Genomic DNA, 14,321 nt, shown 5'->3' with positions numbered 1-14,321 from the left:
CTCCAAAGTGGTACCTATTTATCTACTTGCAATTTCTTGCTTTCAAACTGCTCGGTTGGCAGGAGCTGGGGCCAGAGACGGGAGCTCACTCCATCACACGGCACTAGGGTCTCGAACTGCCGAACTACAGACCTTCTGATCTGCAGCTCAGCGTCTTAACCTCTGAGTATAATAGGTGCCCAGTTCCTGATAGGCTATATAAATGTCTGTACCAAGACTTAGCAACAGTTAAGGGGTATATTGAGGAATATATTAGAACTATCTTGCAAAATAGAAGAACATCACTTAGAATGTAATTAATAAGCTTTCGTATTATTTTTGTGAGCTTGGCAGCTTTTTGCAGTAATTCTCATTCTGACGCCATCCTCTCACGTGTTAAAAAAAACGCATTAGCACCTTAAGTTTTTGATCAGTATTAGAAAACATGGTAGTTGAAAGGGCAAATGTTCTCACCATCTAGGAAGTTTTTCCACCATAGTAATTTTTTTCTTTTTCCTTTTTCATGACGAGAAATGCTAGTGTTTATATAGAATAAAGTTCACAGAGGTAGTGGCCACAGGCTAGTGTACAGTCGCATTTGTTCCACTGCAATCAGGAGAGTATACATGATTTTGCCTAGAATAGTGGCATTCGTAATTCAGAGACTCTTGGACTTCAGTATGAAAAGTAGGGATTCTAATTCCTGCTCAAGTATATAGTTACTCGGTTACATTTAGACAAGGCACTATTTCAGTCCTAGAGAGATTAAGTGAAGATTTGCAAGGTACTTTACACATTAAAAGTGCTGTATAAATGATAACCACAACCCAAAAAAGTAAATTAAATATGGATACCCCCTTGTGCAGCTGAGGTTTCTTAGGAAGTCTGTTTTGCTGCAGCTGTCATTTTTGAAGAGCTAAGCTGCTTTTAAAACTGAATGATATGATTGTGCTCAACGATACCTTAGGACTTATACAGTGATCCCCTTATTGCCCATCCTTATCAGCTGCCTTGAGCCCTTTATTTACTCTTGTTACGCATACGGGCAAAGACTGCTGTCCCTTTAATTTGGGTCTGCATTCGCTTCCCTAGGCTTGAAGCCTGCCTGCTGGCCTTGCCTTTCCCAGCTCTGCCTGTCCTTGCTCTCTGCTGCCTGATCCTCTTGGACTCCAGTCCCAAACCTGTCCTTTCTTGCAGATCTGTCTTTGCTTCTCCTTTGGCAGCCTCCTTTCCTTGCAGTCCGTCCTCTTCCCTCTCAGCTGGGCCTGCCTTTTTATCGGATTCCAGCCTGGGGAAGCAGAAGCCACCGGGCCTGCGGCTGTGCAAGGCCCACCTGTGGCTCTTGTGGCCTCCCCCTCCCTCCATATACACAGTGTGCAGCGGCTTTCCTTTTTGACAGTGGGAGATGGCGTCAAGAAATATTCTCACTGTTCACGAAGTTCAGAAGCAGAAAATCAAAATTTCTTTGTCTTAATGTATGCACATATTTTCTTTTGTGTTGCTGACTGTTAATTGACATAACCTGTGATTGTATTGAAATTAAGTAAAATTTAAATAGATCAACCGACTGTTACTTGACATAATCTGTGTAATGAAATTAAGTAAAATTTAAATAGATCAAAATATAATTTCATATTCATCATGTGGACATTCTCCACTTTCTCTCTCACACAAATCTATGGTAGCCATAGGGTTTGGGGTTATGTTTAGTGTCTAGTTTTCTAATACTTATTCACAGCTATTGTGTTGAATATTTTTCTGCAGTATTCGTCTTGTGCCTAACACTCAGAGAGGAGCCATCTACCCCCCTCTCATTGCAGTTTCCTACAGCGATGTTCTCATCCAAAATCCTAGTACTCAGAATGTGGTGGTGAGTTCTTATGTAACTCTTACATTGACTTGGAGCCTCATTTAACAGAAACTCAGCCAGCTTGTTGTATAAAATAAGTTATGCAATGTGAGATTAGCAGACAGTGAACAATTGCTTTTCAGGTTGTAATAAAATAATGTGACTGATTTTACAGAATCCAGAATTTACTGAAAAGGTGCACTCGACAATTTGTAACGGTTGAAGTATAGTGAACTAAAACGAACCTCTTGCTTAACTGTGGTCCTCTAATGTCAGCCCATACAAAATGACTGCATGTTTGCTCCAGGCGATATTTATGGTTATGTAAACATGGTAAGAACGTAACAAGAGTAAGGTGTGTAACCATGAAAATATTGGTTATAGAGTGTAAGATCTTGTTTTCTAAAAGCTTACAATTAAATAATAGGGTCAGGATGGGTCTGTGTATCCCAAGAAAATGCCACTAGAGCCTTCTTAGGTTGTGAGTGGTCAATCATCCTGGAATGGTAAGCATCCAGGCAGAGGCTCCTGTAGACAGAGTCTGTCTCATACCATAATTCAATGTTTTTGTTTTCTTCATCCACAAATTATAATAGAAGTAATTCTTAACGATTCAAATGAAGTTCAGTCAGCTACCAGGTAAATAATCTTGTGATTTTCAAACTCTAAGCCCTCATGTGGCAACTGACCTAGTCTCAGAGCCAGGGTTGCTGAAGAGCCCTGTGAATAGGCCACTGAGAGAGACCACAGTGCCATGAGTGATACTTTCACACACACCCCTTTTTAAAGATGACCAAGTGAGGCATTCCCCCCCCCCGGGGCCTCAGAAATTTCGATCCCCCCTTCCTGTACTTTTCACACAGTGGATTTTGCCAGCACCCCTGTTGTCCTTACTCTGTTATAATTATTAACATCAGATAGGTTCACAGCTATGGTCTCAAGACCACAGATTTTTTCCTGGTCACATCCCAGTTTTCAAGTTCTTGTACTATCTAGTTCTTGTGCTAATTTTTTTTTAAAAAATCTCAGTTTTAGATTAGCATCCGGAAATGTACACTTAATTTCATTGTTTACATTGAATGAACTGTAATTTAAGGTTTCCTGTAATATTCCAGTAAAGTTGATGTATTGAATGCCTGTTCTAAAATAAATACTCTTCAGGTTTCCTTCTCAGTCAACTACGAAATGAACCAGTCAGAGGCTCGCAGTCAGACCGATGTAAGTTGCCTCTCCACCATATTTAGTTTATTAAAATTTGGTGCTGATTTCTGTAGGTGAGGTAGCATAACTCTTTGTTCATCTTTCCTTGTAGATAGCACTGGGTGTTCTAGGTGGGTTGGCAGTTTTATGGTCCCTTCTCAAGACTGCTGGCTGGAAGAGGCGTATAGGGAGTCCTATGATTGATTTGCAGGTATGAGTCAGTGTGAATTGTAGGGAATTATATAATATGTTGTTTAAAATGTAGATCCTCTGCCATTTTCTGCAATATAAAGGTTGGTTTAGTGCCATATAGCCTAGTCTAACAGCCCAGTCTGAATAGTGTTTTGTTCACTGAGTTCAGTAGGATTCACTGTTGGCAAAGTACATGAAGAAGAAACAAAAAATGGAAGCATCCCACTGAAAACACAAAAACCAACAGTCGATCAAATGTCTCTCTTATACCATACAGTTCACTTGACTGCAGTATCTTTGCAGACTATGAAATCCATGCATTTTGCGTGCCCAGGGCTAAAGAGGGAGTGCCATCAAAGAATAAGTACACATAGCCAAAAGTTTCTTGGAAAATCAAAGGCCACAACTTTATTCATTGCACTGTAGGAGCACTGGTGCAGCATGGGGGCAGATTGTGGAATCAGGCAACCCACCTGCTGCTCAGTTAACCCCAGCCTGCCTGCCTGCTGAGGGTGAAACCTGTAGAGTGGCAACCTCCAGGATCCACATGGGTGCCAAATGCTCCCTCTAAGCTGTGGAGTATTGTGAGCAAAAATTCTACTTTGTGGGCTACTGGCATTAAAGTTGTGAGCAAGCAATTTGGCTACTGCATAAATTAGTTTGCTCTGAAGCCATCCTTGCTGAGCTAAGACAAAAATGTGTGAGCTGGAGGCAAAAAAACTGTGAGCTAGCTCACACTAACTCAGCTTAGAGGGAACACTGCTGCTTACTTTCCTGCCACCTCGTGGTGAGAGCCCCACCAACAGCCCCCGACTGGCCATGTTGCTGAATTGGCTCCACCCTAAGACCCCTTAAGGGAGTCCCAAAACTGGGGGAGGCAGGCACACAGGTACTTCCTCCCTCCAAAAGGATCCACTCCAATGCTTAAACCACCAAAAAGCTGTGGCAATTGAATAACACATAACTGAAGCACAAACCTGAAGCACGGAGCTTAACAAACAAGGCACAGGGAAGGTGGGAGGGGAAAGCTATGAAAAGCTGACAGCAGGCGCTCAGTGGCAGCCAGTTAAATAGGGGAGGGCAGGAAGGAGGAGCTCCCTGTACCGCCTGCAGCTCCCCCCTCCCCCCAGATGTAAGCTTTCCACTGCCCCTGCTGGTCCTTGCCCCAGGTACGAGACCATGCAGCCAGCCAATGGACCAGATGGCTATCTCTTCCTGTGCTCCCCAGCCCTGAAGCTGCGAAGGCTGCTGCGGGTAAGTCCTCGTTGCGACTTATTACATAAAAGCACCAATGAAAGCATAGGAAACTTTTGTATGCCACACCAAGTTCAAAAGTTATTTGAAACTCATCCAGTTAATGGCGACACGCAGGCAGACGCATCTCCCGGACCTCCCGGGGATGTAATCTGCACACCAGCGTGTAGGAGAGGGCGCAACGAATCGCGCGCCCCCCCCCCGGAGCCTTGGCAAACGGCTCCTAGCCATGGGGCTTTTGAGGGGCGACCTCTTCGCTGGCACGATGCCGGAGAATTGAGGCGCTCCTCCGCCCCGACGGTCCTGCCGCTGAGTGTCCAAATGGACTTAGAGCCGCTGACCGGGACAAGCGTCGGAGATCGAGCGAAGTAAACGATGCCGAGCGTGGCCGAATGGCCGACAACGAACTGTGAATCGGGTTAAAGCGAGCATGAGAAGTCAAAAAGAAAGCTACCCCCCCACGGAGCGACGAAAAGCGAACGGGGGAGGGGCGTCTCCCAAACGCATGAACGAAAGCACAAAATAAAGAGGGGGGAGCAGAAGAATGAGCATTCAAATTTGTTTTACGAGACTTACCAGAGCGTGGTTAAGCGTAAGGGCGAATTTCAGAGACTTTAGCAACGCGATAAGTAAACAAATCCCAAAAGATGGCGGGGAAGAAACCAGAGAAAGAAAAACTTTTGAAAGCGAAACTAGTGGGTAGTCCTCGAACGGAAGAGGCCGCTGAGCTTTCAAAAATGTTGGCAGATTTCTTGCGCCCTCTGCTGGATGAGATGACTAATATTAAGCAACAACTGTCAACAATAAGCCAAAGTATGGCGTCTCAGCAGCTCCAACTGACTGAGTCTTTAAAAGTAACGGAGCAAATGGCTGAGAAGGTGAAGGAAGTGGACGCCAATACTAAAAGAGTTAAGGAAAAGGTGCAAAAGCTGGAAATGAAACAAGCTGCGGAAGAATCACAACTTTTACAGCTGCAGATGGAGAAAGCAAATCTGGTCCTACGGTTCCAAGGGGTACCAGAATTAAAAGGAGAGAATCTGAAGCAATTACTAAGTGAAGCATTAGCCCCAGTAACTGATTTGAAAGCAGAATATCTTTACAGCGAGATGGATGTGGTCTACAGGTCCTATTCCTCATACATCAAGAAAAATAGTCTGCCTGGGGAGATAGTAGTCAGATTCTCGAAGAGACACGTGAGAGACTCTATCTTGAAAGCAACTACTGGAACACCCTTGAGAATCGGGGACAACAACATCAGGATTTTAAAAGATATCCCATTTGAGATAAGACAGAAGAGAAAGAAATACAAAGATTTAATTCCTGAAGGCGTCATTTTCAAACTCCACGACAAAAAAGAAAAGATTGACTCTGTGTTTAAAGCACGTGAGTTCCTGAGAGTACAGCTGGGGGAACCAGCGGAGGACAAGGAAGAAGAAGAAAAAAGCAAATCCGATGGCGAGTTGGGCTTGGCGTCTTCTGACAAGGACTCTCCTTCCGAAAAGGGGGGCGGAAGCCCCCAAAAGTCCATATAAACTGAGGATTAGAAGAGATAAGACAAAATAAGGCTAAAGGACTCTGATTTGTGCCTGAAAAATATATATTAACTATGGGATGCTCTGGGGGTTTCATTAAACAGATAGATTGATGGGTAAAAAGACAAATGATTTAGCATAATCGACTAAGTTCAAAGTACCGTAATACTAGTGATTAAGAATAACAAGTATATAAGCTGTATGTTATGATCTCCTATTCTTGGGGATTTAGTTATTAGTGGTTTGCTTTTCTTTCTCCCTAGTTGTAGTTTTTCCTCCCTAATTTTTGGTTGTAGTTTGTAGCATTTTGGAAAAAAACAATAAAACACCCCCCTCCAGGGGATTATTAAAAAAGAAAGAAAGTAAGTACCATCATGGAAAATTCTAGAAAGTTGTCTGTCAGCTAAGCTTGCAGCTGAACTTCTTAAGATTTGCCATAAGCACTGAGGCACTCTCACTACAGTAGTTAGATACATTTAGAGTATGGACTTAATGGTTTTATGGGAGCCCCTCCTAAATGTGAAGCTACAGCATGTTTTTGGCTCCCCTGCAGAGCCTGTAACTTCAGGCCTTGGACTTGTTGTCTGAAGTCCAGCCCTAATGGCACCATTGTGCAGGAAGACTATCAACTCTTCCTCAGTTCTGCAGAGCTCCCCACCCAGTGTCCGTCCGTCCATCCGTCCTTCCTTCCTTCCTTCCTTCCGGGCTGCTACTGATCTTTGCCAAAAGCAAACAGTGAGTCAAATTTGGGTGTTCCTCATTAGGAACAACATCAGAGGAATTTCTTAAAAAGCTAATGTCCCATTAATACTATCAAACATCTCTCAGGGAGGGGTGCGGGACTATCACTAAGCTGCCATTAAGCTTTACTTAACAGGAAGGCTCCTGTTTGAGCAAACCATCTGAGCAATGTCAAAGGAACAAAATAGGTGCTGTAAAGCCATGAACACAAAGTAGGCAGTCATATTGGTTCACAGCAAAATTTAAACAGAAGTTTATTAAACCAACACAAACAGAGGAATTTCTGGACAAAGTTTTAAGTCCCACTCACCACTGCTATCACCTCCTGAATGTTTTTGCTTGGAATACAGGCTGTTCACCTGCTCAAGAGCAACAAATGAAGATGGAAAGAAGCCCGTCGCTCATTTTAGCATCCACATTCAATGTGTTTGGATGATTATAAGGCAAATTCCCACCAGAGCAAATTAATACACAAGAATAGCTGTTTCTTGTTTGAGACTCATACAGAAACAATCTTTAGATGTAGAAACAGCATTTTAGATCACTGCAAAGGGATTTCGGATGTCATGAATACAGGAACAATGTTTTGTTTCAACTGCCCCCCCCCTTCAAGCTTTTGCTGCAGACCTAGCAACATGTTTCCATCAGTCAAAAGCATAGTTTTAAAAAGCAAATCTGGCAAAAAATCAATGTTAATACTCCATGACTTCAGATTAAGAGAGGAAAATGTGTCTCCATTTATAGTGTTAAAACTTTGGGTCAGTCAATGAAGCTGAGAAACAATATGTTGAGTACATAAGAACATAAGAGACGCCAATGTTGGATCAGGCCAAAGGCCCATCCAGTCCAACACTCTGTGTCACACAGTGGCCAGAAATAACAGTGCCATCAGGAGGTCCACCAGTGGGGCCAGGACATTAGAAGCCCCCCCCCTGTTGACCCCCCCCCCCCCAAGCACCAAGAAGACAGAGCATCACTTGCCCCAGAGCCCCTAGCTATACCTTGTGGCTAATAGCCACTGATGGACCTCTGCTCCATATGCTTATCTAATTCCCTTTTGAAGCCATCCATGCTTGTAGCACCCACCACTTCCTGTGGCAGTGAATTCCAAGTGTTAATCACTCTTTGGGTGAAGAAGGACGTCCTTGAGGGGCTTTCCAGTGAGGTAGAAAAACAGCCATTTTGGATAGTTTTGGGAGCAGTCTGAGCTTGGACATAGGTGAAATATCCTATTGCTTAGGACATAAGACTTTTTAGATTAGCTTGAATATTTATTTTGTTAAATTGTTTTTATATCTGTTGTTGCCCACCTTGGGTCCTGAGATGCTCAGGAGAAAGACAGACATATAAGAACATTAAATAAACATGTATCTAATACCCAGTACAACATTTTGTAGAAAGGGAGAATCTGTACCATCTTGCTAGAGCAACTAGGGCTTAGGCAAATCGTCATAGAGTTTCTGGGGACTAGAATCTTTTCTCCAAAACCAGTGCTGTCAAGAAAAAATTCCTCTCCCTGCAAAATCAGAATCCCTCCTCCTACCTTGTTAAAGAATCATGTTGCGTGTCCCATGGATTCTCCCCTTTAAAGTGTCTGTTGCATCCATTTAAATGAGAACATCTGCTTTAATCTCTGCAGACCAGATAAAAAGTATGTGGCTTTTTAAATTTAAATCTGAATTTTAAAATTTCAGCTATAAATTCATTTTTTTAATTAACTTGATTTAAAATGAAGTATGAACTTAATGGAAAAGTAACTGATATGTCTAAAGAACTCTTCTCCTCTCCTCCTCCAGTAAATCAAACAATCTTTTTTTTGGGAGGTGTACAAACTAAGACGATTTTTTTTGCAGAAAAAACCCCCAGAAAATAAATAATAAAGTGAAAAGGTTTTAAAACATACATCATAAAGTTAGATATTCCTGCATGCTTATGTAAACATTACACCTTTAAGAGAAAATAGGATATTTTGCAATGGAGCATTATGAGACCTTGGCCACCATTTTGGACTTGCCTAAGCATGGGGGGGGGGCGTTTCTTACAAGTTGACTTGCTTTCCTTAAGTGCTAATTAAGGTTGGGTTTTTTTCATTACTGATTTCCTTAGGTGGTACAATTTTTGCACATGCTTGTTACCCAATTTACGATAGATATCTTCTTTATTGATTGGGAGCGTCCTAAAGGAAAAGTTCTTAAAGCAGTTGAAGGTATGTGAAAACACCCTTTTTGCATAGGCAGTGCAGTTTTTTTCATTACTGATTTCCTTAGGTGGTACAATTTTTGCACATGCTTGTTACCCAATTTACGATAGATATCTTCTTTATTGATTGGGAGCGTCCTAAAGGAAAAGTTCTTAAAGCAGTTGAAGGTATGTGAAAACACCCTTTTTGCATAGGCAGTGCAGCTAAATGATTGTATATTTATTTCTAAATGATATGTTATTTTTATGATGTACAACTTAAAAGAAAGTAATTCACAGTTTTTGCTTTGTTCGCTCCATTAACTACGACACTAGTGAAATATAGTGGTGATTTACTACTTGTGCTAGTAAAGATCTAGGTATAGCCATTTCACCATGCTCTAGGTAGGAGCCAGAAATGGTTTTTCCTAAGTAACATTTTAACAGGTATAGGAATCCCTGTCTCTGACAGCTTCACATACAAAATTTTATTGTTTAAGACTTGCTGTATCCTATAGTACAAATGAATATTTAGGACACAAAGCAGCCAAAGGTAATTAACTCCAATTGATTTGAATGGAAGAGAGTGCTTTAAAGCCGTATTTGCTTATCTTTCATGGAAATCAGGGGGCTTTCCTTCAGCTGGACTGTACCCTTAGTGTATACTTGCTTTGGTGGTCATGAGACAACTACACATCTTTTCCCCACCATGCCTACACCACAGGAACAAGCCATAATTGCCCACATCACAGAGGTACATATTTTGGTGCTAGCAAAGAAAAGTTGTATAGCCAATTTCTCACATTATGAGAAAAAATAAGTACACAACAAGTTATTGATGTGGACATACCTATTCTGTAGTGTGTGAAGCGGCCCTTAGAAACAAATATTTTTCATATTCAGGCTTTGAATGTGTTGTTGATACTAAAGATTAAGGCCTTCGCAATCTTTGGGCAAACTAATTGAGAGGGCGGTGGCGGCCCAGCTACAGGGTTTTTTGGATGATGTCTCCGTATTAGACCCCTTCCAGTTCGGTTTCCGACCAGGCCATGGGACATAGACGGCACTGGTCACCCTCACTGACAGCCTTCAGAGGCATCTGGATCGAAGCGGTTCTGTGGTGCTGGTGTTGTTAGACCTGTCGGCAACGTTTGACACAGTCGACCACCAAGTACTGACCCACCGCCTCACCAACACTGGGATCCAGGGGTCTGCCTTGCAGTGGCTCTCTTCATTCCTCCAGGGGACAAAGGGTGGCAGTAGGGGAACAGCTGTCACAAAGGTACCCCCTTGTCTGCAGAGTGCCCCAAGGGGCGGTGCTTTCCCCAATGTTATTTAACATCCACATGCATCTCCTTGCCCAGATTGCCCGAAGGTATGGGCTAGGGTGTCACCAATATGTGGATGACACCCAGCTCTATCTGTTGTTGGGCGGCCAGTCAGACTCCAGTCCGGAAGATCTGGACCTGGCATTGCAAGCCATGGCTGGTTGGCTTAGACTGAGCCAGCTGAAATTGAATCCGATGAAGACGGCGGTCCTATGCCTGAGTCGGAGCAGTCTGGGGGTAGGGATACCACTTCCGACCTATGATTGGGTGCCGTTGGTGCCAGCGCCAGAGGTTAGGAGTTTGGGAGTGCCCTTGGGTGCCTCCGTTACAATGGAAGCCCAAGTAGCAGCCACTGCAAAGTCAGCCTTTTACCATCTTCAGCTGATTAAGCAGTTGGTTCCCTTCCTCGAACGCAATGACCTAACGTCAGTGATCCATGCAATGGTCACCTCGAGTTTGGATTACTGTAATGCCCTCTACATGGGGCTGCCCTTGTCCCAAGTTCAGAAGCTGCAGCTGGTGCAGAATGCGGCAGCCATGTGTTGTTGGGTCTCCCTGTGCGGGAACACATTCCAGCAGGTGCAAGTGGAGGAGTGGGGAATCAAACCCGGTTCTCCCAGATTAGAGTCCGCGCACTTAACCACTACACCAAACTGGCTCTCTAGCCAGTTAAAGCCCTATATGGCTAGGGACCTACTTACCTAAGGGACCGCCTTTCTCCATAGGCTCCCCAGAGAGCACTAAGATCTGGTTCCCAAAATCGCCTGGTTCTTCCAGGCCCCAGAGAAGCCAGGCTTTCAGTAACGAGGGCCAGGGCCTTCTCACTGGCGGCTCCACACTGGTGGAATGAGCTCCCGGAAGGCATCAGGGCCCTACAGGACCTTTTACAGTTCCATAGGACCTGTCAAACGGAGCTCTTCCACCAGGCTTTCAATTAGAGGCGCTCCCATTCGTCCAAGGCCCTGGTCCCAGTACTATCAACAGCAATACCATCAACAACAATAATATCACTGACATCGATATTATATTGACTGAATAGCCTGTGCACCGCTGACAAGACCCAGACCATGCACTTAACTGACTGTCAGATTCTCACCATTTTACAACATCACTGCTAGCACTTTATGTACTGTTTTTAGACTTCTTGTAATTTTATTTAATAAATTGTTTTATTTAGTGTAATTTGTTGTGAGCCGCCCTGAGCCTGCTGTGGCAGGGAGGGCGGGATAAAAGTTAAATAAATATCTAATTGCAAATGGTTACCCTCCAGTGTAGATCAAAAAAGGGAAGCACCTGGGGCTCAGGTATATGTTTCTGCAAATCAGGGATAATTCCCAGGTTTGGGGAAAACTTACCTTCCTCCTCCCCAAAAATAGGGGGCTAAAATCTTCAACATAATTTGCACATACACCAATGCCCTATAAATAAAACTGTGAAAAAAGAGTGTTAAAGAACCACTGAGGGGACCTGCTAGTTAGGTGGGAAGGGAAGGGGGAAGAAAATGTGCAATCAGGGGGAAGAGGAGAGGATGGGGGAAAGCAGGTGATTAGGCAGAGCAATAGGAAAGGAAGCAGAGGGAATGGATTCCCCCCTCCCTTTGCAAGTCCTCATGGGGTACCCTTCTCTCAGATACCTAATAGCCAAGTATGGCCCCCAGCAAATTAAAAAAATAGGTGCAAGGGAGGCCCCATAGAAGACTGGCAAGGGAAGAATTTGGGTAAAACTGACCGTAACTATTACAAGCAACAATTTCTAAAACAGTGCCAGGTTTCGGGCACACAAACTGGTGGCAAAAAGGGGGCAGGTGAGATTGCTTCCCCCACTTGCCCTTTTGCTTACTACACTGTTTCTGGCTTTCCTACCCAACCTAGGTGCTTCTTCTCCCTCCAGTGTCACAATGTTGGGATGTAGAGGTGGGGCGAGTGCATGGCTAAACAGGCAGGTGGAAGGGAACCCAAATCGGGTGACTAGGTGGGATGGCAAGAAGCTGGGAGAAGCAGCAGACAGGTGGGGGTACAAGCCAGAGGGGGCATTGAAAGAATGGGATTTCCACTCCCTTGCAATTCTTTACTTGTATGACCTGTTCTTCTCCACAGGAGAAAATGGCATAAAGAGTACCTCCACACCTGTCAGCATATGGAGAACATATTTTATAGCAAATGAATGGAATGAAATTCAGACCATCAGGAAAATAAACCCTCTCTTTCAAGTGCTAGCTGTTCTCTTCTTTTTAGAGGTAATTTTCAGATTTCATAGCAACTGTAATACATAGGTAACTTTCCAAGTTTGAAATAGGTGAACTGACCTGGGGGGGGGGGGGGGGCGGCTGATGATAAAGTGCATTTGTGATTTCACTATATGTCATAGTGTTTGTATTTTCATTAAAGACTCCCACTGTTCAGTTGTATGTGTATAGTGCATGCACATACATATAAGGAATTACATGTTAAAGGCAAATAGCTAGACATCAGTTTTGTAATGGAATCAAGTTGTGGTATTGGCTTAAATGTATTATGCTCATCTGTATTTTGTGTCTGTGTTCTAGCTTTCTAACTCAAGTGAATGAAAATAAAATGGCTACTCAATACATTACAACAGACAAGTGAGGACTTTTGTTGTGTTAGGCATTTGTCCTTAAGCAAGATACGGGATCTGTATTTTGTGTCTGTTCTAGCTTTCTAACTCAAGTGAACGAAAATAAAATGGCTACTTAATACATTACGACAGAGAAGTGAGGACTTTTGTTGTCTTAGGCATTTGTCCTTAAGCAAGATACGGAATTTCCACACTGCTGATATTTCTGTGTAATCTTCTAGCTATTACTAATATTGGTTCCCTTTTGATTTAAGTTTCCATAAGGACCATTTGCTGTCAACTAATATTTGTGAAGCTGGAAGCAAAGCAAACTGCTTAGTGGAGTACTTGACATCACAGAGCAGGAACTGCAATCAGTGTTGATTCATCTGAATTGTCTAACCTTTAAGTTCCAGCACTAAAATTATCTTGTCCTGGTGCTAATTTTTGCTAGAGGGTTTTTTGTGAATTAAAGAAAATTATTATGACGTTTATGAAAATATTCTGACTTGGCTCTTTGAAGTTCTCTTTTGGCTTATCCAATCTAATCGTGTACATCTGCATCATGATTGCAGGACTTTTTTTTTTTAATTTGAAAAACAATGGATATTGATAAAGCCTGACAATTTCTAGGGTTTGGACTTTGAGGTATTCATAAAAACAGCTAAAGTCGGTAATCCAAAGAATGTATAGAATATTTGCTAATGCAAATCACTAATGAATCGTTTTGAAATTAACCTTTCAGATTGTGGGGTTCTCAAACCTGGCTTTAATGGATTCTTCTTCCAGTCTTAGTAGGAGCCCTGAAAGTTACATAGCCCCTTGGAGCCGGATACTAAGATTTGGTGTGACTGCTGTCCTCTGGCTAGTCATTGCCATAATACAGGTAGAGTTTTACATCATCCCTGTGTATTCTGCTATTACAAACTGTACATATCGACCAGTTGTTTTACTGGTTATAGATTATCAGTGCATTGCAGTTAGTTTGTGTCTTGTTTTGTTTTCTGTATGACAGTGACCTTCACACTTGGTCCAGATAGAAGATATTAGAGGAAGGGAGAACTACTAACCTGCTTACCTTGTACATTTTCAGAGTTTCTCAGAGAGGATCCCAGAGCAGCAAAACTGGGGAGAGGCATTTCTAGATCAGTTATACATCTGTACAGGGGTCTTTTCGTAGAAAAAGAGGTGCAGGAGCTCATTAGCATAACATATTAGCATATGCCACACCCCCTGACATCACCGGAAGTGTGTCAGAAGGCCACACCCCCTGACATCACTGGAAGTGTGTCAGAAGGCAACACCCACTGCTCAGGCTCCACTGGACTGTTTTGGATTGCTAGCTATGGGGGGGGGTGCAGATCTGTCCTAGCAGAGGAGGAAAAACTTGTGCCTGAATAAAACTTGGTCTTAAAGGTGCCACTGGACTGCTTTGGATTGGTAGACATGGGGGGGGGGAAGATGCAGATCTCCCTCACAGAGGAGAGACAGATG

The 14,321-nt window shown here is 43.1% G+C and overlaps 1 protein-coding gene across 1 annotated transcript in view; it reads left to right on the top strand.

Moving 5' to 3' along the window:
- Positions 1–14,321, top strand: part of TMEM67 (transmembrane protein 67) — a 39,829-nt gene that overhangs the window by 17,979 nt on the left and 7,529 nt on the right. Inside the window, exons 15-20 of the mRNA XM_015409824.1 lie at positions 1,744–1,849; positions 2,990–3,046; positions 3,141–3,239; positions 9,015–9,114; positions 12,350–12,489; positions 13,573–13,713. Of these exons, the coding sequence (XP_015265310.1) occupies positions 1,744–1,849; positions 2,990–3,046; positions 3,141–3,239; positions 9,015–9,114; positions 12,350–12,489; positions 13,573–13,713 (643 nt within the window). The remainder of the gene's footprint in view (positions 1–1,743; positions 1,850–2,989; positions 3,047–3,140; positions 3,240–9,014; positions 9,115–12,349; positions 12,490–13,572; positions 13,714–14,321) is intronic.

This window comes from Gekko japonicus, unplaced genomic scaffold (assembly GCF_001447785.1).
Source record: "Gekko japonicus isolate JY-2015 unplaced genomic scaffold, Gekko_japonicus_V1.1 scaffold47, whole genome shotgun sequence".
Taxonomy (NCBI): domain Eukaryota; kingdom Metazoa; phylum Chordata; class Lepidosauria; order Squamata; family Gekkonidae; genus Gekko; species Gekko japonicus.
The sequence above is the reverse complement of the archived record's forward strand: the minus strand, read 5'-3'. Positions and strand labels throughout refer to the sequence as shown.